Source organism: Dipodomys spectabilis, unplaced genomic scaffold (genome assembly GCF_019054845.1).
Source record: "Dipodomys spectabilis isolate Male_0828 unplaced genomic scaffold, ASM1905484v1 ptg000002l, whole genome shotgun sequence".
Lineage (NCBI taxonomy): Eukaryota > Metazoa > Chordata > Mammalia > Rodentia > Heteromyidae > Dipodomys > Dipodomys spectabilis.
The window spans coordinates 45,700,846-45,723,839 of NW_024870679.1; the positions used below are offsets into that span (position 1 = coordinate 45,700,846).

General features: G+C 44.5%; 1 protein-coding gene across 1 annotated transcript; it reads right to left on the reverse strand.

Moving 5' to 3' along the window:
- Window positions 1–1,147: 1,147 nt before the first annotated feature.
- Sf3a3 (splicing factor 3a subunit 3) lies at window positions 1,148–22,994 on the reverse strand. The gene is made up of 17 exons (XM_042684737.1): window positions 22,796–22,994; window positions 22,478–22,525; window positions 21,718–21,770; window positions 21,506–21,611; window positions 18,325–18,397; window positions 17,900–17,991; window positions 16,028–16,110; window positions 13,116–13,254; window positions 11,360–11,428; window positions 10,761–10,828; window positions 10,511–10,618; window positions 7,631–7,700; window positions 5,788–5,952; window positions 5,581–5,691; window positions 5,043–5,133; window positions 2,386–2,441; window positions 1,148–1,464 (listed from the first exon to the last, which is right to left on the reverse strand). Exons 1-17 carry the CDS (start codon window positions 22,889–22,891, stop codon window positions 1,387–1,389), a joined length of 1,506 nt encoding a protein of 501 aa, XP_042540671.1. The 5' UTR covers window positions 22,892–22,994; the 3' UTR covers window positions 1,148–1,386.

Consider the following 22,994-nt stretch of genomic DNA (forward strand, 5'->3'; position numbering starts at 1 on the left):
TCAGAAGGCTGTGCAAAGCCTACTGGTGACCTCCTGGCTAGACTTTTGTTTTAAGCCTAAGCACTTCTCCAAGGTTAGAATATTTTTGGTATTCCTATCCCTCCCCCCACCCCCAGCTGTGGTATGTGGATGAGTCAGGGAGGTTCAGGTGCAGTCCCTGGAAGCTGGCAGCTGCCCCTCCTTCCTTGTGGGGGAAGTGGCAGCAGAGTGGTAGGGGTGGAGAAGTTAGGTCAGTTACTTAACACATTCAATCTTAGTTGCTATTGAAAAATGGATGGGACTGGAGAATATCATGTTGAGCTAGATAAGCTAGACTCAAAAAGCCAAATATTGGTGGCTCAGTGGTAGAGTGCTTGCCTTGCAAGCCTGAGGCCCTAGGTTCGATTCCTCAGCACCATATAAGCAAAAAGAAAAAAGCCGGAAGTGGCGCTGTAGCTCAAGTGGTAGAGCGTTAGCCTTGAGCAAAAGCAGCTCAGGGACAGTGCCCAGGCCCTGAATTCAAGCCCATGTATGAAGATGGCATAAGGAGCCTCAATGAAAGCTGTTTTTCAATAGAGGATTGGAGAAGAGCTGTGGCTCAAAGTGGTAGAGCACTAGCCTTGAGTGAAAGAGCTCAGGGATAGCACCCAGGTTCTGAGTTCACACCCCATGTCCAACAACAACAAAAGCCTTCAATAGAGGATTAGAAGGGTTGGGGGAAAGTAATTTCTTAGCAATACTCAAATACCATAGGGAAAAGCCTTGGTATAATGAATACACTAAAAATAAAAGAATGATAGAAAAGTAAAACAGGATCAGATGGGAGTGTGGGCACCAGTGGAATGGGGGTAGGATTAGAAAAGAGGGTGAATGAGGATGAGTATGGTCTGTTGAAGTAGTTTATTCATGTATGAAAATAGAACAATGAAGCCTGCTGAAAGAGGGAGAGTGGGTTGGAGGAGAGTGCTAAAGGGGGTGAGGTTGGTGAGGATACATTGTATACATGTGTGGGAATATCACAATGAAACCCTTGTATAACTAACTTATGTGCCCTATTAAAAAAATAGAATCTTAGCTGCTACTCAAGTTGGTGAGAATGAGGTAGGGAGGCATTAAGAAATACAAGATTGCATTAGTTCTCAGTCCTGGGCTTCAGAAAAAGACACACTGAGAATAAGGGCTGGTTTTATTTTCCCACAGAATCTTTTTTTTTTTTTTTTAAATATAAAACGAAGATAAAACACATCTCAACCCTACAATGTGCCAGCATGTCTTGTTTCTACAAGACTCATGCTAGACCATGACTATGTAGCAAAGAGTCTTTAATAAGAGCATTTGGTTGGGAGAAATAGAAAAAGATCTCGGGGAAGCCTAGGCAAGCCCAAAGTTGAGCAACATCTCTGAACACTAGAGCAGTCCTTGTCTCTTCAGATCCTCGTATGTCTTCTTGTTCACAACATTTCCACTGGAGTCTTCATACTCTTCCTACAATAGAAGGAGTACACCTGGTTAGCTATACTCCCTGGGAGAAACATCTGGAACCAATCTCTGAGCACCCTGACCCACTTGATCTGATCCCATGGCACACCCTGGCAATCATGAGATTGGCATTCATCTAGCACAGCCTTTCTCAAATAGGGTTCCACAAGAGTATGAACTTCTCTTAACATCCAGAATGGTACCTTTAGGGTACCTAAGGAGAGTTCATTTACATCATTTCTTGTGTTTAAGATAAGGAACCCTGGCTGAGAAAGCCTGCCCTAAGTCAGTAGTTTTCAAAGGCTTACCAAAAAGCCTAGGTTTCTGCCCCAGGAGGCTGAGAAGGCTGAGTTTCCCCACATACAGGGCAGTTCAGCTTGATTTTATTTTGTATACTAGAGTCCAACATTCCAGCTGGGAAGGGTTTTGTTGCTAAAAAAATAAATACTGCAAGCTACTGTTGTGAAAGAAAAGGAGTCGACTTCCTGTCTCCAAGGGGCCTGAGGTCTATTGCTATCACAACTTACTCTGGGCATTCCTTATCTCTGAAACCTGCAGCTTGGAGATGATCTCTACTTCAATAAGCAACCCCACCCCCACCTTGGGTGGGAGAAACCTCTCTTAGCACATGCTGTTCTCAAAGGAGATCTAGTGCATGACAAAGACTGAGCCACCACAGCACTAGAGACTGGGTACTCCTACTTGTCACTTCAGAATTTCAGTGAGAGAACACAACCTGTTTTAACATATTTAAATTACGACAAATATCATAACCAAATGAGGCTTCTCGTCAAGTCAGTTTGCAGATACTGTCACACAGAACATGTCACTGATAAACCAAGAACCATCTCTGTTTCCCACCTACAGGGTGAGGGAGGGAGTGCTTCCTGTTGGTCTGCCTCTAATGCAATGCATATCAGCACCTACCTCAGTGTCGGGCTGCCATCGCTCTGAAGCCTTCTGCAGTTTCAACTTGGCCCACACTGAAGATGAGAAATGAGCATCATAAGGACTGATAACTATCCACTGGGTCCACATGCTTGCACCATTCCCTGCCTCCAGCTCCCCAGCTCTAGCAGGCTATCCCAGCGACTGCTTCTGATACTTGTGCCTGCCCCAAACAATTTGTTTTGGAACTGAATTTGTTTTGGACTACCTATAAACAAAAAAAACTTCCATGGGGCTGGGAAGGTGGCTCAGTGGTAGAGTACTTGCCTTGCATGCTCAAGGCCCTGGGTTCGATTCCTCAAGCACCACATAAGAAAAAAGCCGGAAGTGGCACTGTGGCTCAAGTGGTAGAGTGCAAGCCTTGAGCTGAAGAGCTGAGGGACAGCGCCCAGGCCCAGAGTTCAGGCTCCACGACTGGACCCCAAAAAAAAAACAAAAACACAAAAAAACAAAAAAAACTTCCACTGCAAAATTTACCATGACCTTACTTTTCTGTAAAAGAAAAGGTGGCCGGGCGCCAGTGGCTCACGCCTGTAATCCCTGCTACTCAGAAGACTGAGATCTGAGGATCGTGACTCGAAGCCAGCCAGGGGAGGAAAGTCCGTGAGACTATTATCTCCAATAAACCACTAGAAAACCAGAAGTGGTGCTGTGGCTCAAGTAGTAGAGCACTTGTCTTGAGCTGAAGAGCACAAGGACATCATTCAAGCCCCATGACTGGGGGGGCGGAGGGGGGGTGGGGAGAAGGTAGACTAAACATAACCAAAGACTTCTCAGAATATAGAACTGATACTCTAAAAGGATGACATTAATGTGAAACAACCTATAGAAATTATAGGAGAAAGTGACTTCTCTCAAAATTTCTTAATAGGGCCAGGAGCTAGTGGCTCATGCCTGTAATGCTACTCAGGAGACTGATATCAAGAGAGTTCATGAGACTCTTATCTCCAATTAAACACCAAAAAACCAGAAGTAGAACTGTGGCTCAAAGTGGTAAAACACTAGCCTTGAGCAAAAAAAGCTTAGGACAGTGTCCAAGCCCTGAATTCAAGGCCCCCCCACCACCAAAAGTTTTTCAAGGAAGGGAATGTGGCTTGGTGGTAGAGTGCTTGTCTAGCATGCATGAAGCCATAGGTTCAATTCCTCAGTACCACATAAACAAAGCCAGAAGTGGCGCTATGGCTCAAGTGGTAGAGTGCTAGCCTTGAGCTGAAGAGCTGAGGAATAGCACTCAGGACCAGAGTTCAAACCCCACGACCGACATTAAAAAAAAAAAAAAAAAGTTTTTCAAGTTCAAGACACTGGTAGCTCACACCTGCAATTTTAGCTACTAAGAAGCTGAGATTTGAAGCCACCTTGGGCAGAAAAGACCATAATACCCACCAAAAAAGTTGGAAATGGAGCTGTGGCTCAAGTGGCCTTTTTAATATGACCTTGTCTCTCCCATACACACATAGCAACTTTTTTTTTGGTTGGTCGCAGAGCTTGAACTCTGGGTCTGGGCACTGTCCCTCAGCTCTTCAGCTCAAGGCTAATGTTCTACCACTTGAGCCACAGCGCCACTCTGGTTTTTTTTTTTTTTGGGTCCGGTCGTGGGGCTTGAACTCTGGGCCTGGGCGCTGTCCCTCAGCTCTTCAGCTCAAGACTAGCGCTCTACCACTTGAGCCACAGCACCACTTCCGGCTTTTTTCTTTTTGCTTATGTGGTGCTGAGGAATCGAACCCAGGGCCTCAGGCATGCAAGGCAAGTGCTCTACCACTGAGCCACCTTCCCAGCTCCGCCACTCTGGTTTTCTGAGTGACTTATTAGAGATAAGAGTCTTACAGGCTTTCTTGCCCAGGCTGGCTTTCAACCATGATCCTCAGATCTCAGCCTCCTGAGTAGCTAGCATTACAGGTGTGAGATACCAGCGCCCGGCACACAGCAACATTTTGAAAGGTCACTTTTATTTAGCTCTGCCATGGAGGATCTGACAACCAGACATAGGAGCCAAAGGAGTTAGCTGATCACACCACTGAGCAGGGTGCTAAGTATAGCTGAAAGGAGTGTCTGTTATTCAACAAAGGGGAGTGGGTAAAGTGAAACATGACAGAGATGAGAGAAGCCAGAAAGAAAATGAGTTTGCCAGGAAGATGATAGCGACAGAAAATGTTTCTACTGCCAGGAAAACTGGAGGCCTCTGACTGCTGTAGCAGTAAGTTCCTGACACTGTATGTGCTCTATCTACTCATTCTTTCTCCAAGAGGTATTTTGTGGCTGTGTTTTTGTATCTCTGCCCTGTTGCCTCGGAAATAAGCTTACTGAGGTCATTCTTCTTTCTTCCTTTATATTAGTGGTTCTAACACATCAAAATCAACTCTGAAAAAATATGTAACTCTCCCTCAAAATCTTCCACGTAGAGGTCACAGACCCATGCTAAAAGTCTTGTTTTACACTTAGCATAAGGTTCTTCTCAAAGGAGATGCAATCAGGACTGCTACACTTTCCTCTAATTATGTACTAATTATGTCTGCTCTAGCCTTTTTATACCCACTATCTATTGCCCTTCGGTCTGCATACACAAGAGTATTGGGGACAGTGGCTGTAGGAGGAATGGCTACTTGGCTAGGCTAGCAAACAGTCAACAAACTACTTACAGGAGACAGCATCTTCAATCTGTGTCACATTAGCAAAATGAGCAGTGTTGGGTATACCCAAGCACCTCATTCCATGAGCATGACGCCATTCCTAGGGGAGAGAAGCAAATGGACAATGGGATATGGGTACAGTTGAATTAAAGCACTCACTCCATTCTACTCAAAAGTCCTAACCTGATCCCTCTGCGTAAGACTCCAAAAAATGCAGCTTGTAAAGTTTGCTGTGACTGACAAATGGGTGACATCAAAGAGCAAACGGAATTCTCTTAGGTTTAGATTCTAGACTCAGTTGTATTATAGACACAATTTCTAGGTCAACACCACAGTATCATGACAACTCAAACCTCATGCCTCCCATATGCTGTGGGAGAAGCTGACAGATCCCAGCAATCTCTACAATCAGCATTAGGGGTATGGTAGTATGTTGGTGCCATCTCTGTACTACTGATTGGGGTGAAGAGGATGTAAGAGGAAGAGAAACTGAAGTTGTGACCATTTTGGATCTGGGATATCAAGCCAATGGCTCTGAATTCCTTACAGCAAAGTGCCGCTGGAAGGCCTTAGGTCCTCTGTAGGTGTAGTTCCCACAAATCTCACAGTTGTAGTTGATATTTAGGCCATGAAGTTTATATAGCCAGTAGGGAATAGGCTAAAAGAAACCACATAAGAAACACTGTTAGTTTACTTCAGTCTGCATGTTGCTTCCTAAAGGGGAACAGGGAGGAAGTGGGAGTGTGGGACTCACTTTGCCATCCCAGCCCAGAGGCAGGTTTTTGGGATTGTAAATGATCTCATTCTCTTCATCTTCACTTTCACTCTCACTAATCTGTTCTTCTTCCTCCTCTTCCCGCTCCTCTCCTGTTCTGGCTTGCTTGCGTTGTACATTTTCATGAGTAAGTTGTCGCTGTTCCTAAAATAGATCATATAAAAAAGGAATGTCAGAGCAAAGTAATAACAAAACACAAAAAGGATGTTTTCTATTTTCCAGAAACTAGCTAATCCTTCACTTCCAAGGGAAAGTTTTTTTGTTGTAGAATACAGAAAAGTCTTAACTTCACACTAAAACTTCCTACCAGCACAATTTGCTTGCTCCGGAAGGAAAAGTCAAAGACTGTTGAGCTGGGCACTGGTGGCTCACACCTGTAATCCTAGCTACTCAGGAGACTGAGACCTAAAGATCACAGTTCAAAGCCAGCTTGGGCAGAAAAGTCAATGAGACTCTTATCTCCAATTAACTATCAGAAAACCACAAGTGGAGCTGTGGCCCAAAGTGGTAGCCTTGAGCAAAGTAGCTTATAGACAGTGCCCAAGCTCTGAGTTCAAGCCCTTTGACCAACAAAACAAACAACAAAATGAATGTCATCCATCAGTGGCTCATGCCTGTAATCCTAGCTACTCAGGAGGCTGAGATTTGAGGATCTCAGTTCAAAGCTAGCCCAGGCAGAAAAGTCGCCAATTAACCACCAGAAAACAGGAAGTGGAGCTTTGGCTCTAAGTGGCAGAGCTAACCTTGAGCATATATATAGGCTTAAGGACAGTGCCCAGGCCAAGTTCAAGCCCCACAACTGACAAAAAAACATGATTGTCAATCATGTGCCTAAATTATTTATCTGAAGCTGCAGACCATCAGAAAATAGTCTCATCTGTTCTGCCCTCAAGAATTTCCTGAACATTTTGTTTCTCCTTTCTGTTGTCACTGACATAAAAACAACCACTTTTTAACTTGCCTGAGCCTCCTTGATCCAGGCCACTAACGATTCTGCTGTCAGATATTTCTGTTCATAAAACCAAATCTCTCTTTCGTTCTATCTCCTTTGTGCCATTCCTGGGGCTTGAACTCAGGACCTGGGCTTTTTGTTTTTTTTGGTCGGTCATGGGGCTTGAACTTTGGGCTTGGATGTTGTCCCTCAGTTCTTCAGCTCAAGGCTAGTGCTCTACCACTTGAGCCACAGCACCTCGTCTGCCTTTTCTGTTTCTGTTGCGCTAAGGAATCGAACCCATGGCCTCATGCATGCGAGGCAAGTACTCTACCACTGAGCCACCTTCCCAGACCTGAGTATCTCATTCTTGGGTGACCCTCTGGCCTCAGCAGAAGCTCAGGCACTACTCAGATAGCACTATAAACAGAAGAATCCTTTCTGGACAATGGGCAGCCTTGAGAATATCACCCAACAACAGAGCAGGAACCTCTTAATGGGCCAAAGACTGAGAGAACTGGGGCTGGGAAGGTGGATCAGTGGTAGAGCGCTTGCCTTTGCATGAGTGAGGCCCTGGGTTCGATTCCCCAGCACCATATAAGCAAAAAGAAAAAAAGCCAGAAGTGGTGCTGTGGCTCAAGTGGTAGAGTGCTAGCCTTGAGCTGAAGAGCTGAGGGACAGCGCCCAGGCCCAGAGTTCAGGCCCCACGACTGGACCCAAAAAAACAAACAAACAAACAAACAAAAAAGACTGAGAGAACTCTATTCCTCTTTGGAAGCTGAAAAAAATTCCTGAGTTCCTGTCTCTCTTACTTTCATCATTAGTAGTATTTACTACTACCATCAGTAGAGCCACTTAAGAGATCACACAAGCAAAAGGGTAGCTACTTACCCCAAGAATCTCCACATATTCATAGATCTGAGCTTCTAGGAAAGCAATGTCTTTGTTCCTCTCAGTGTCTCTGAGAACAAGAAATAAACTGTCAATGTTTTTTTCTTTCATGTGATTGTTTCTAACACATTTATGACATTATTTCTTTGTTGCTTTGTATGTCCCTCCCCCACGGTATAACCTCTGCTTTCACTGTATTTAATGTCGGTATAATTTGTGGAGAGGAAGGGAAAAAACAAATCGTTTAAATAGGGATACAGATGGACCCATTGCAATAATGAGATGTATAAATCATTATGTCGAAAACGAACTTTTCAACTTTGGTGAGGAGGGGGAGGAAAAATGGGTGGGGGAAGGGCAGAGGGGAGGATGGGAAGGGATGGGAAAGGGACACAAAGGAGGAGGCTACAATGCTTGGTAAGAAGTGTACTCATTATCTTGCCCATGTAATTGTAACCCCTCTGTACAGTATTTTCACAATAAAAAAAAAAAAAGAAATAAACTGTAATTCAAGGTTCCTGTATTCACCCAATCTTGGTTCCCAGGTTTGAGAACACTCATTCCATGACTGCATTAAAAATTACATATGAGCCGGGCACTGGTGGCCCATGCCTGTAATCCTAGCTACTCAAGAGGCTGAGATCTGAGGATCGCAGTTCAAAGCCAGCCTGGGCAGGAAAGTCCGTGAGACTCTTTTTTTTTTTTTTTTTGTCGGTTGTGGGGCTTGAACTCGGCCTGGGCGCTGTCCCTCAGCTCTTCAGCTCAAGGCGAGTGCTCTACCACTTGAGCTACAGCACCACTTTTCTGGTGGTTTATTGGAGATAAGAGACTCACGGTCTCTCCTGCCCGGGCTGGCTTTGAACCGTGATCCTCAGATCTCAGCCTCCTGAGTAGCTAGGATTACAGGCGTGAGCCACCAGCGCCCAGCTCCGTGAGACTCTTATCTCCAATAAAACCACTAGAAAACCAGAAGTGGAGCTGTGGCTCAAGCGGTAGAGTGCTCACCTTGAGCTGAAGAGCTGAGGGACAGCACCCAAGCCCAGAGTTCAAGCCCCACGACCGACAAAAAAAAAAATTACTTATGAGCCAGGTGTCAGTGGCTCACACCTGTAATCCTACTCAGGAGGCTGAGACCTGAGGATCACGGTTCAAAGCCAGTCCCGGCAGGAAAGTCCGTGAGACTTTAATCTCCAATAAACCACCAGAAAACCGGAAGTGGTGCTGTAGCTCAAGTGGTAGAGCACTCGCCTTGAGCTGAAGAGCTAAGGGACAGCTGAAGAGCTAATGGACAGCGCCCAGGCCCAGAGTTCAAGCCCCAAGGCAAAAAAAAAAAAAAAATTATACATATACATGAGAGCCAGGTGATGGTGGCTCACATTACCTTCTGCCAGTCCTGGGACTTGAACTCAGAACCAGGAGGCTGAAATCTTAGAATCGTGGTTCAAAACCAGACTGGGTAGGAAAGTCCATGAGATTCTTATCTCCAATTAACCACAAAAAAGCTCAAATGATAGTCTTGAGGAAGAAGTTCAGGGAAAGCATCCAGGCCTTAAGTTCAGGCCTAGGACTGGTGTCCAATAAAATAAATAAATAAATAAAATTACACATGACAAACAGAGCAAATGCTCTGTTCGTTTCAACAAATCCTCACAAAGTCCTGAGGTTATTTTTTAGGATGCATGGAGGTTTGCTCTTTGACCTCACCGACAAGGGAAGAGACCACTGAAATTTCATGTTATAACCTACAAACATAATGTGGTAAAGAAGAATGAGTTTGCAAGCAAGCAGACGTTGCCAAATATTGAACTCTGCTCTTAGCAACTATAAGAAAGTTATACTAAGAGTTTTCTGAATCCTCAACCTACAAAAATCAGGAAAATTACTTTCAGGGTTGTTGTAATAATTACAAAAAATACCCTAGATAAGCAAGCAAGAACAGCTTCTGTTATTGGAAAAAATTAGCTTAGAAAAATATTCTTTGAGCTTTTTTACTTTTCCTTCCCCTCTGTCTCTGCGCTCTTCCATCTCATGCAGGCTGGCAGTTTGCTCTTTGCTACTTGAATAAAAAAGAAAAGAAAAAATATTCTTTGAGCTGGTCGTCAGTGGCTCAGGCCTGTAATCCTAGCAACTCAGAAGGCTGAGATTTGAGGATTGTGGTTGAAAACCAGCCAAGACAGGAAAGTCTCTAAGACTCTTATCTCCAAATAACTACCAGAAAACTGGAAGTGGCACTGTGGCTCAAAGTGGTAGAATGCTAGCCTTGAGAGAGCTAGCTCAGGGAAAGTGCTGGGCTCTGAGTTCAAGCCCCTCAAGATAAATAAATAAATAAATATCTGAATTTACTAATCCTTTAAAACCCTTCACTGTATTTATTACTTATAAAGGTAATAAAGGCACCTAAAACAGCATGTCAACATCAAAAATTTTACTGGTTTCCACTCCCCTGAGTGTTCTTGTTATATAAGAACCAAAAACATTAACAGAGCTATACAGCAGACTGGATTTCTATGAACCAACACTGGCAATGAAACAGTCTTAAAAACTTCCACTGTAGTAAGAGTCTCCGTGGAATTGATACTTAAAAGCCACAGCAGAAGCCGTGGCTTATGCCTGTAATCCTAGCTACACAGGATGCTGAGATCTGAGAATCATGGTTTAAAGCCAACCTGGGCAGTAAAGTCCATGAGACTCTTATCTCCAATAAAGCACCAGAAAACCAGAAGTGGTGCTGTGGCTCAAGTGGTAGAGCACTTGCCTTGAGCTGAATTACTGAGGGACAGCGTCCAGGCCTAGAGATCAAGCCCCACAACCAACTAAAAAACCCAAAAACACACACACAAAAAAACCCCACAGCATAGGTACTGTCCCATCACCACTTACCGCTTAGTGCCCTTTGTTTTTGGATTTTTGGCAAACAGAGAGGTGTCAAGAGACTCCAGTGATTTTCCTTTGGTGCTGAACAGCCTCTGGGCTCGTTCCTCTAGGGTCCTAAAGAGAGAGGGGCACAGGATTTCAGAGTGACTTCACTACACAGGCAGTATGGGTGACAGAAAAAATGTAACCAGAGGCATGAAGAGGATCACACAAACATACAGCAAATGGTAGTTTTGATGGAAAAATGAGTCCTTACCCACCACATTTCAGGCCTAAAGCTAAGAGTGCAGATTTCAATCTGTCCAGACCCAGGGAAGCCAACTCCTGTAATAAAACACACAAATTACAGTACCACATAATTTGGGGAAATAGTAAATGCAGGTTTGTGTGTGGTAGGTCCCAGGCTGTGGCGTGGGAGCATGTTCCACAGACTGATGCCATGTATTAAGTTCAAACTCTCCACAGAACTGATTCTGAGACATGTTCAGATTCAAGTCATACTGGTAGTGTTCTAATACCTTCATCACAGCTTAACTTAAACTGGAATTATTATTTCCCAGTTTTCATAGTTGGATATGGCTTTTTGTTTGCTATTTGCTTTTGTTTTGCAGTGATGGGAATCAAACCCAGGACCTTGTGATCCTCAGATCTCGGCCTCCTGAGTAGCTAGGAATTACAGGTGTGAGCCACCAGTGCCCAGCTAGATTTCCTTTTTATCTTCCCGCATTCCTTATATATATCTGTTCCCAGGAAATGGTGTCTTATTATTATAGGTCCAAGGTATTAAAGATAGGAGAACAAGTGTTTTCTCTCAAAGACGTACAGGTGAGACCAGTACTGCTGCTGGAAACATACCTCCCAGGAGGAGAACGCAGAGAGGTCAAGATGGGCTCCAGCATGGGTCAAAGCACTGCTTGTCTCTTTCTGGGAAAAAAAAGAATTGCTTATTAAAATCCAAGTTTGGAAGTAGCGCTATAGCTCAAAGTGGTAGAGTGCTAGCCTTGAGCAAAAGCACTCAGGGACAGCTCTTGGGTCCTCAATTCAAGCCCCACTACTGGCAAAACATAAATTTTAAAAATTAAAAAATGAAATAAAATTCAAGTTTATTCAGATGAAGGTAAGAGAGCCATCCAAATTACCAGGTATGGTTGGCTCCTTTATTATACACACTTATAAGTAAGGACCAAACAGGAATGGAGTAATAGAACAGATGACCTGAGCCAGGTGTAGTAGTGCACACCTGCTATGCAAGCACTCAGGAAGGAAGAAGGTTCAAGGCCAGCTTAGGTACAAAGCAAGACTCAGACTCAAGAGAGCAAAAACAAAAAACAAAACAAGCCAGGCACTGGTAGCTCAGCTACTCAGGAGGTTAAAATTTCAGGATCATAGTTTGAAACCAGCCCAGGCAGACAAATCCCAGGCTCTTATCTCCAATTAACTAGCAAAAAGCTAGAAATAGAGCTGTGGTTCAAATGGGAGAGTGTCATCCTTGAACAAAAAAAGCTAAGGGGTACACTCAGGCTGAGTTCAAGCCCCAGTACCAGCACTAAATAAGTAAATAAAATAACAACAACAAAAAAACACCCAGATGACTAAATAAGTCATTGAATTCCAAGAAAAACTTAAGTTTGCCATCAGGAATAAAAATACATAGATTTCTTTTTTTTTTTTTGTTGGTCGTGGGGCTTGAACTCTGGGCCTGGGCGCTGTCCCTCAGCTCTTCAGCTCAAGGCGAGCGCTCTACCACTTGAGCTACAGCGCCACTTCCGGTTTTCTGGTGGTTTATTGGAGATAGGAGTCTCACGGTCTCTCCTGCCCAGGCTGGCTTTGAACCGCGATCCTCAGATCTCAGCCTCCTGAGTAGGTAGGATTACAGGCGTGAGCCACCAGCGCCCGACAAAAATACATAGATTTCTATAGCACAATCTGATCAAATAAATAAGTAGATAACAATAAATAAATAAATAAATAAATAAAATTTAGGTTAGCAGGAACCACACAGCAACCATAAGGTAGGCAGTAAAAATCCTGGGCACAATCAATGGCAAATCTTTTTTTTAATGTTCGTGGTGGGACTTGAACTCTGGGCCTTGGTGCTGTCCCTCAGCTCTTCAACTCAAGGCAAGTGCTCTACCACTTGAGCTACAGCCCACTTCCGGTTTCCTGAATGGCTTATTGGAGATAAAAGTCTCACAAAGTTTGCTGCCCAGGCTGGCTTTGAACTGTGATCCTCAGATCTCAGCCTCCTGAGTAGCTTGGATTATAGGTGTGAGCCACTGATGCCCCCTCAATGACAAATCTTGTGCCAAAGAATACAAAGAAAGGGCTGGGAAGGTAGCTTAGTGGTAGAGTGCTTGCCTTGCATGCATAAAGCCCTGCATTCAATTCCTTAGCACCACATAAGCAGAAAAAGCTGCCCCCACGACCAACAAAAAAAAAAAAAAGAAAAAAAATACAAAGAAAACGGAGCATGCCTGCCAGAGGACACTTCATAGACAGAGCTTATACTGAAAGAACAGCAACTAATGCCTGAAGCAGAAGCCCAACAGTGAAGTAAAATAGCCATTTCAAGGCCTGGCATGACCTCTACCCACACCCCATGAAAGCTCACCGGCCACCCAGGGAAGGTGCCATTTTCCCACTTCTTTTCAAATTCGTTCTGAATCTTCCCAAAAAGTTCATTTTGATCTTGAAGGGGCTTCACTCTGTCTGTGTAATCCTGAAGGTACTCAAGCAGCATCTCCAGGTACCTACAAAGGAACACACAGTACACAGAGAGAAAATAGGGTTTCTACTGTTGATACACTCTTTTACTCCATAAATTTCACTCATAATTCTAGTAATACTAGTTTGTTTTTTTTTTTGGTTGGTCATGGGGCTTGAACTCTGGGCCTGGGCGCTGTCCCTCAGCTGTTTAGCTCAAGGCTAGTGCTCTACCACTTGAGCCACAGCGCAACTTCTGGTTTTCTGGTGGTTAACTGGAGATAAGAGTCTCATGGACTTTCCTGCCTGGGCTGGCTTTGAACCGTGATCCTTAGGATCTCAGCCTCCTGAGTAACTAGGATTACAGGTGTGAGCCACCAGCGCCAGACTGAGTCACTTATTTTTTGGATTCCAAGGTCTCCTGAACGCTAGGCAAGTACTCTACTACTGAGCGGCATCTTCAGCCCAACAATCATGTTTCAATGTGCTTATTTTCATGCCAACATCAATACCCCCTCCTTCTTCCATTTTGTGTCAGTACTGGAGCTTGAACTCTAGGCCTTGCACTCTTGGCTTTTTCAATCTTGGCTGAATCCTTGAATCCTTCCCCCAGGTCTAGCTTTTTGCTGGTTAATTGGAGATGAGTCTTACAGACTTTCCTGCCCACGCTGGCTTCAAACATTGATCCTCATACTTGAGCCTCCTGAGTAGGCAGGATTACAGATGTGAGCCAGCTTCTCACTCCTTTTATCCTCATAACATAATGCCAATTTTTCATGTCTTAATTAACTCACAAATAACTATTTCTGGTAAAAAGAAAGTGAGAAAAAGGGGAAGTTAGGAGTATAGGTTCACTAACCAGGAGCAGAGTTAACACAAAAATTTGGGTTTAACATCACATCCAGGCACCTCATTTTTGCCACAATCTGAGAAAAATCTAAAATTTTTCACATTAAACTCTAAAAACACAGATGTCCCTGAATGGGAGGCTTCCTTCTACAATTAAGCAAATTCAAAAATAGTATGGGTATAAGATTGAAGATGTGCTCACAAATTCATCTTGTCCAAAGCCAGAGAATTATAAATATTCTATCTTTTAAGCCAGGCACCAGTGGCTCAAGCCTGTAATCCTATTTACTCAGGTGGCAGAGACTGGAGAAGCTCTAGAAGCCAGCTTGAGTAGAACAGTCTGAGAGGTTTCGTTTCCATATTATCTAGCCAAACACTGCACTGGAGGTATGGCTCAAGTGGTTGAGTAACAGTCATAATTAAAAACAAAACAAAACAAAAAGCTGAGTGAAACTAAGAGGCTTGGAGTTCACGCCCAGGTAGTACTGGAAAAACAAAACAAAAACTGCTTTGTTCATAGCTCTTAAACCCAATGAGGCCGGGCGCTGGTGGCTCACGCCTGTAATCCTAGCTACTCAGGAGGCTGAGATCTGAGGATCGCGGTTCAAAGCCAGCCCGGGCAGGAGAGACCGTGAGACTCCTATCTCCAATAAACCACCAGAAAACCGGAAGTGGCGCTGTAGCTCAAGTGGTAGAGTGCTCGCCTTGAGCTGAAGAGCTGAGGGACAGCGCTCAGGCCCAGAGTTCAAGCCCCACGACCGACAAAAAAAAAAAAAAAAAAAAACCCAATGAGCCATAGAAGTTATTCAGGTATACTTGTTTTTTTTTTTTTTGGTTGGTCGTGGGTCTTGAACTCTGGGCGCTGTCTCTCAACTCTTCAGCTCAAGATAAGCACTCTACCACTTGAGCTACACAGCCACTTCTGGTTTCTGGTGGTTAATTGGAGATAAAGATTCTCACAGACTTTCCTGCCTTGGCTGGCTTTTAACCGCGATCCTGAGATCTCAGCCTCATGAGTAGCTAGGATTACAGGTGTGAGCCACTGAAACCCACCTCATGTATACTTTTTGGGCAACAAAATTCAAAACTTTGCCCTCAAAGCTGCATATTATTCTTTTCCTTTATTGGTATCAGTCCTGGGGCTTGAACTCAGTGCCTGGTTAGTACTCCTGAACTTCTTTGGCCAAGGCTAGTGCTCTACTACTTGAGCCACAGCTCTACTTCCAGCTTTTTGGTAATTTAGTGGAGGTAAGAGTCTCACAGACTTTCATGCTCAGGCTGGCTTGGAACTTCCATCCTCAGATCTCAGCTTCCTGAGTAGCTAGATAACAGGCACGACCCACTGGCACCCCACCTTCACTTTTCTTTTTCCTTTTCTTTTTTAGTCAGTCGTGGGGCTTGAAATCTGGGCCTGGGCCCTCCCTGTCCCTGCGCTCTTCAGCTTAAGGTAAGCACTCTATCATTTGAGCCACAGCACCACTTCCAGTTTTCTGGTGGTTAATTGGAGATGAGAGTCTCATGGACTTTTCTGCTTGGGCTGGCTTTGAATGGCAATTCTTAGATCTCAGCCTCCTGAGTAGCTAGGATCACAGGTGTGAGACACCAGCTCCCAGCCTTCACCCACTCTTCCTTCCTCCCTCCCTCGTTCTCCCCCCCCCCCCCACCTTTCTTTCTTTCTTTCTTTTCTTTTGTGCCAGTGCTGGGGCTTGAACTCAGGGTCTGGACACTGTCCCTGAGCTTCTTTCTTGCTCAAGACTAACACTTTACCACTTGAGCCATGGCCCACTTCCGGCTTTTTCTGTTTAAGTGATACTGAAGAATTGAACCCAGGGCTTCATGCAGGCTAGGCAAGCACTCTACCAGTAGGCCACATTCCCAGTCCTTCACATTACTTTTGAATCCAATTCAGTAGAAGCCTACAAGATGTTAATACTTACCTCTTAGACACACACACACACACAAAATACTTACCTCTTATATTCTGCATTCTTCCTTTCTTTAGGAATGTCAAATAACTGGTCAAAGATGGACAAGTATGTGATATAATCCAACTTCTAAAAGGAGAAAGTGAAAACAAAAAAGTTGGGTGAGTGTGCTAACTTAAAATTAATCTTCAATAAGTGAGATCAGAATTGATTATTGTCTAGTGAAATAATAAGGCCTGGCTTACTTTAGTTTTTATTTCGCCATCCTTTAGTACAAATAGTGACTTGGTTCTTCTGAACCAAGTAAAAGAATATCAGATACATCATTAACTCAACAAAATAAATATCAAGTTAACAAGCAGTAATACAAAAGAAACATTTGCTGCTATGTACTACATGTCAGACATATCTTGAGCTAAACTATGACATCCTAAAATAAAGTCCTGAAAGGTGCCAAATGATTATTCATACTACCACTTATTGAGCATCTTTCTCCCAAGTAGAGGGATCCAGAAAAGAACAAAATGAATAAGCAATCTGTCCTCAGAGCTTAAAGTTTAGTCACTTCACTCTGGAGATATTTCTTCACAATTCTATAAGAAACAATCATAAACTTCCTGGGGCCTTTCTGAGACTGTCATATTCAACTTCACCTCCTATGATGGGCTATTTTTTTTGTTGTTGTTGTTTGTAGGGCTTGAACTCTGGATTTGAGGGCGGCTCTTCAGCTCAAGGCTAGAGCTCTACCACTTGAGCCACAGCACCACTTCTGGCCTTTTCTGTTTCTGTGGTGCTGAGGAATCAAACCTAGGGCCTCATGCATGTGAGGAAAGCACTCTACTACTGAACCACCTTCCCAGCCCACGATGGGCTATTTTTAAGTGTCCTTTAGAAAAGATATTGCATAGACCTTTGCTGGAAAGGATCATGCTGTACTTCTCGTAACTTAGTACCATATGCACCTACCCCAGAATATGGTTTCATGGGTTTAAACAATGTTTTTGTTTTGTTTTGTTTTCATTTTGTCGGTTGTGGGGCTTGAACTTTGGACCTAGACACTGTCCCTCAGCTCTTCAGCTCAAAGTGAGTGCTTTGAACTTTCCTGCCTGGGCTGGCTTTGAACAGTGATCCTAAGATCTCAGCCTCCTGAGTAACTAAGATTAAAGGCATGAGCCACCAGTGCCTGGCAACAATGTTTACTTTTATTTATGAATTTATCTTTTGGTTGGTGCTGGGGCTTAAACTCAGGGCCTAGGTGCTATCCCTGAGTTTTTTTGCTTAAGGCTAACATTCTAACACTTTGAGCAACAGCTCCACTTCTAGTTTTCTGGTGGCTAATTAGAGATAAGAGTCTCACAGAATTTCTTGCTCAGGCTGGCTTCAAACTGCCTCCTCAATAGCTGGGATTACAGGTATGAGCCATCCAGCACCAGGCAGAAGAGTTTATTTTCACAAAAGTAAATGTGCATGTTATATAAACAAAATAATGCATTAATACATAAAGTTTGTTGAGTTTACTGTAAAAACCTGACTTTCATTTTGAATAGTTTCACTGATGAAAGTGAATTGCCTATTTACTATTCATGCAATAGTTACTAAGCACAGGGAAAAACTGTTGATTGTCCATGTCTTTTTTTTTTTTTGGGTCCAGTCGTGGGGCCTGAACTCTGGGCCTAGGCGCTGTCCCTCAGCTCTTCAGCTCAAGGTTAGCACTCTACCACTTGAGCCACAGTGCCACTTCTGGCTTTTTTTCTTTTTGCTTATGTGGTGCTGGGGAATTGAACCCAGGGCCTCAGGCATACAAGGCAAGTGCTCTACCACTGAGCCACCTTCCCAGTCCTGTCCATGTCTTAGTTTTTGCTCAGCAGCATGATATAGCCCAAGAATCAGACCCTCTCTCCTCTCTCCCCATCCTTACCTCAGATGCCTTCAGGTTAATGTACTTGAGGTAACAGTCATGGAGATCAAGGTAACGACCATATCCTTCTTCATCTGTGAATTCCACCAAGTCTGAAAGAATCACACATATTAATGACTCAGACATTAGACATTTTTCCAATGGACTGTTTCCAACTCCATGAGGCAATCTTTTTCCCAAATGTCTTTCCTATCTTACAAAGTCAACAGACCAGCTTTCCAGGCCAGTGTACTTAATTAAGCAAGGACAGCACAAAATGAACATTTTGTAAAAAGCCAGCTTAGGATATCAATCTGATCTAAAAACCAGTGAATATAAAACCAGCAGAAAAACCCAGCTCTAAGCTCCTTGAGGCCTGGTGCACAAATCTGAGCTGTCACTAACTTGTATGTTTGTAAAGGAGAGAAATGTTAAATCTGACTTACTCTGTGCCTCTTCACTTGGATTCTCTCGTGCCTTTAAGAGCTCTTCAAATTCCACTGACATTGGCACACAGATCTGGGAGACAAGAGAAATGTTTGCTGATGTAAAACTCAATGTCATAGAAATGAGACATACATAAAGTTGCACTTCTGACATATTACTTGGCCTTACTTTTTTCAAGAGAAGCCAGTTACTTTGTTACTTTTTTCACGTATTGTCTAAAAATACATGCTCAAGAAAACACAAGAAAGAAAACCTCAAATAACATAAAAGAATGCAAATCCTCGTTTACTGAAAACTTTTACTTCTGAAAATAGGTAGCCACTATTAACAACCTTTTTCTACACTTCAAGTTCCCAAACTTTGCTGTATGTTAGCATTACCTGGGGAGTATTAAAAAATTCCTTATGCCGGGTGCTGGTGTCTCATGCCTGTAATCCTAGCTACTGAGGAGGCTGAGACAGGAGGATCACAGTTCAAAGCCAGCCTGGGCAGGAACATCTCTTATCTCCAATTAACCACCAGAAAAACCAGAAGTGGCACTGTGGCTCAAGTGGTAGAGCGCTCACCTTGAGCTGAAGAATTGAGGAACTGAGGGACAGCGCCCAGGCCCAGAGTTCAAGCCCCACTGCCGACCAAAAAAAAAAAAAAAGCAGCCATCTCCAGTTAAACAGAAAAATGCTGGACGGGAGGCACAAATGGCAGTGCACCAGCCATAGGCAAGTAAGCTTAGGAAGAACCTGAGGCCCTGAGTTCAAGCTCTGGTGATAATAAAAACAAAACAAAAAACAAAAAACCCCTTATGTACCTGACTTTGATTAAATCAAATGAGAACAGATGGCACACTCTTGTAGTAGTGAGCTTCTCCTTTCTGGCCTTTTAGGCTCCCTCCTTAATCTGTTCCTTTCAGTATGTATGTCTCCTCTAGGATACTTAAGACATTCCTCCCTCTAACCTTTTCCTGCCAGCTTCTTTTGTTCTGGTTCTAGGGATAGAATCCAGGGCCTTGAGGATGGAAAGTATTCTACAATTGAGCAATGAACTCTAGTGTGTGTGTGTGTGTGTGTGTGTGTGTGTGTGTGTGTGTGTGTGTGTGTGTGTGTGTGTGTGTGTGTGTGTGTGTGTGTGTGTGTGTGTGTGTGTGTGTGTTTGAATAGTTCCCAGGCTGTGTGTGTGTGTGTGTGTGTGTGTGTGTGTGTGTGTGTGTGTGTGTGTGTTTGAATAGTTCCCAGGCTGAAGGTCCACTGGCTCAGAATCTCTATTTTACCTGCTGTGTGTGTGTGTGTGTGTGTGTGTGTTGAGATAGGTCTTACTAACTTTGTCTGGGCTAGCTGTGAATTCAAGATCCTCTTGCCTCCCCCACTTCCAGAGTAGGGCTTACAGGTGAGAGCCACCGTGCTGGGCTTCTAATAGCCTTTTTATGCATGTTCCAAATCCATACTTTTACTTACTCATTACTCACCTTACCCCAGTAACCAGAGTTCATTTCCACTACTTCACTGAAACAATAATCCTGGCAATCAACAATAGTTGATACCTTGACCACCTTTCTGAGCCTTTGTGATATAAGTGTTCATGGATAGCTTTTCTGTTAAGTACACTGTCCTAAGTGTGCCCCAAAGTACCTGGAAAAATTCTTACAGGCAATATCTTGCCCATGTAATTGTAACCCCTCTGTCTGGTATTTTCACAATTAAAAAAAAAATTCTTGGGCTGGGAAGGTGACTCAGTGGTAGAGCGCTCCCCTTGCATGCTTGAGGCCCTGGGTTCGATTCCTCAGCACCACATAAGCAGAAAAAAAAAAGCCGGAAATGGCGTTGTGGCTCAAGTGGTAGAGTGCTAGCCTTGAGCTGAAGAGCTGAGGGACAGTACCCAGGCCCAGAGTTCAGGCCCCACGACCAGACCCAAAAAAAAAAATTCTTACAGGCTAGGTTCTGGTGGTTCATACTTGTAATCCTAGCTACTCAGGAGGCTGAGATCTGAGGACTGAGGTTCAAAGCCAGTCCCAGCAGGAAAGTCTGTGAATCTTTTTTTTTTTTTTTTGGTCAGTCGTGGGGCTTGATCTTTGGGCCTGAGCACTGTCTCTCAGGTCTTCAGCTCAAGGTGAGCGCTCTACCACTTGTGCTACAGTGCCACTTCCAGTTTTCTGGTGGTTTATTGGAGATAAGAGTTTCACGGACTTTCCTGCCTGGACTGGCTTTGAACCGTGATCCTCAGATCTCAGTCTCCTGAGTAGCTAGGATTACAGGCCTGAGCCACAGGCGCCCGGCAAGTCTGTGAATCTTATTTTCACTTAACCACCAAAAAGCCAGAAGTGGAGCTGTGGTACAGTACTGACCTTGAGCAAAAAAGCTGAGGGACACTACCTCAGGCCCTGTCTTCAAACCCCCCAGATGAGCATTTAAAAAAAATAAATAATTCTGACAATCTCTTTTTACATTTTATGTCTCCACAACTCTATGGCTACTAGCTTTAACCATAAAGTCCATGTAATGATCCAAAATCCAAATCAAAGCTTTCATTTCTTTTCTTTTTTTTTTTTTGTTGGTCGTGGGGCTTGAACTCTGGGCTTGGGCGCTGTCCCTGCGCTCTTCAGCTCAAGGCAAGCACTCTACCACTTGAGCCACAGCACCACTTCCGGTTTTCTAGTGGTTTATTGGAGATAAGAGTCTCATGGATTTTCCTACCCGGGCTGGCTTTGAACCTCTATCCTCAGATCTCAGCCTCCTGAGTAGCTAGGATTACAGGCATGAGCCACCGGCGCCTGGCTAAAGCTTTCATTTCTTTTTTTTTGGGTCCGGTCGTAGGGCTTGAACTCTGGGCCTGGGCGCTGTCCCTCAGCTCTTCAGCTCAAGGCTAGCACTCTACCCCTTGAGCCACAGCGCCACTTCCAGCTTTTTTCTTTTTGCTTATGTGGTGCTGAGGAATCGAACCCAGGGCCTCAGGCATGCAAGGCAAGCACTCTACCACTGAGCCATCTTCCCAGCCCTAAAGCTTTCATTTCTTGCACTAACCTGTCACCTAACTCCAACTGCTCCTGAGACACTTCACCTAAAAGTTCATGTTTGAAAAAAGACAAAAAAAACCTACATGAAAAAACTCCCTTCCTTCCTTCCTTTTGTCCTTAAATCTTTTAGTATGGTCTTTAGGTAGGTTTGGAAGAAATATTCTCTCAGGCCATACCTCATTTGGGTGCTTCCGATGGAATTCCTTTATTTGCTTGAGTCTGTTGTAGAATTCAGCAAACTCATTGGGTCCTGAAATAGCATTGAGCTCCTCCTTTCTTAACCTGCAATTTCAGGGAAAATCCGAATAGATTAGTGCAAAAAGTTAATTCTTTCATCACATGGCTCCTCAGAAGCCCTTAATCCTAGACTGGCTGAGTGTCAACTTACCCATCCTTGTCATCATATAAATCCCTCAGGTTCCCGCTGACCTCCATATACCTCTGAAATGCAAACACAAACACATCAGAATGAAATAATTGGTACAACTGTAGAGCTAACAACCAACAAGGGCCCAAGGACTTCATGAGATATGCCTTATAAGTTCCCATGCTTTCTGGAACCTTTAAGAGTCAGCTTGTGGCCAGGCGCCAGTGGCTCACTCCTGTAATCCTAGCTACTCAGGAGACTGAGATCTGAGGATGGTGGTTCAAAGCCAGCCCAGGCGGGAAAGTCTGTGAAACTTATCTCCAATAAACCACTCAGAAAACTGGAAGTGGCACAGTGGCTCAAGTGGTAGAGAGCTTGCCTTGAGCTGAAGAGCTGAGGGGCAGTGCCCAGGCCCATAGTTCAGGCCCCAGGACCGGCAAAAACAACAACAAAAACAAACAAACAAACAAAAAAAAAACCCCAGTGTCTTGGAAGAAAAACATGAACATATACTGCTCCCTTATTTCAAAGACAGTGAACCTTCTGTGTACGTCCAAGGGATATAAGATGTATCAAGGGTCTTGGTTGCGAGCATCTAAGAACGAACACGTTCCCCACTGAAGAGAGGCGAGGAAGGGCAGTGTAGCTCCTTCGCATCAGACAGCCGTGGACTGGCCAGCCCACTTACCTGCGGTCAAGGCTCCTGTCGAGTTCCCACCTTCTCCGCCCCGCTTTTCCCGCCCACCAGGACCCAAGAAGAGACAGACTGCTGGGTACTCACATCTTGCATGGCCCGAGTGCGGTGGTCGGAATTTATCTGATCCCGGAGCTGCAGAAAGGCAAACAGTGACACAGAGGCCGTTAGATGAGTACTGGGGATGGGAAGGCGGCCCAAGGGCGGGGCGTACCCGCTTAGGTCTTAGCGGCTGAAGCAGAGGTGTTCTGGGGTGCGGGGACCCCCGGGAGAGCGTTACCCGTGCTCCGAGGCGACCCAAGAGGAGGCGGGGCCTGGGCGCAAGCAGGGTCTGCGCCCCGAGAAGGCGTTGGGAGAGTCAGCGGGACAGGGGCCCGGACGCGGCCCTGAGCACGTCCCACTCACCGTAGATTTCTTAGTGAGCATCTCTTTGGCCATGACGTCCATGAGCCTTTCCTTCTCCTCGTGGTATCGCCGCTGCTGCTCCAGAATCGTCTCCATCTTCTCTCCGCCACGGAATTTCAATTCACACCACCACCAAGGCCGGAAGCAGCTCCTGCCGCCTGTCCCGCCTGCGTATCCCTCACGTTGTGCAGCCGGCTGC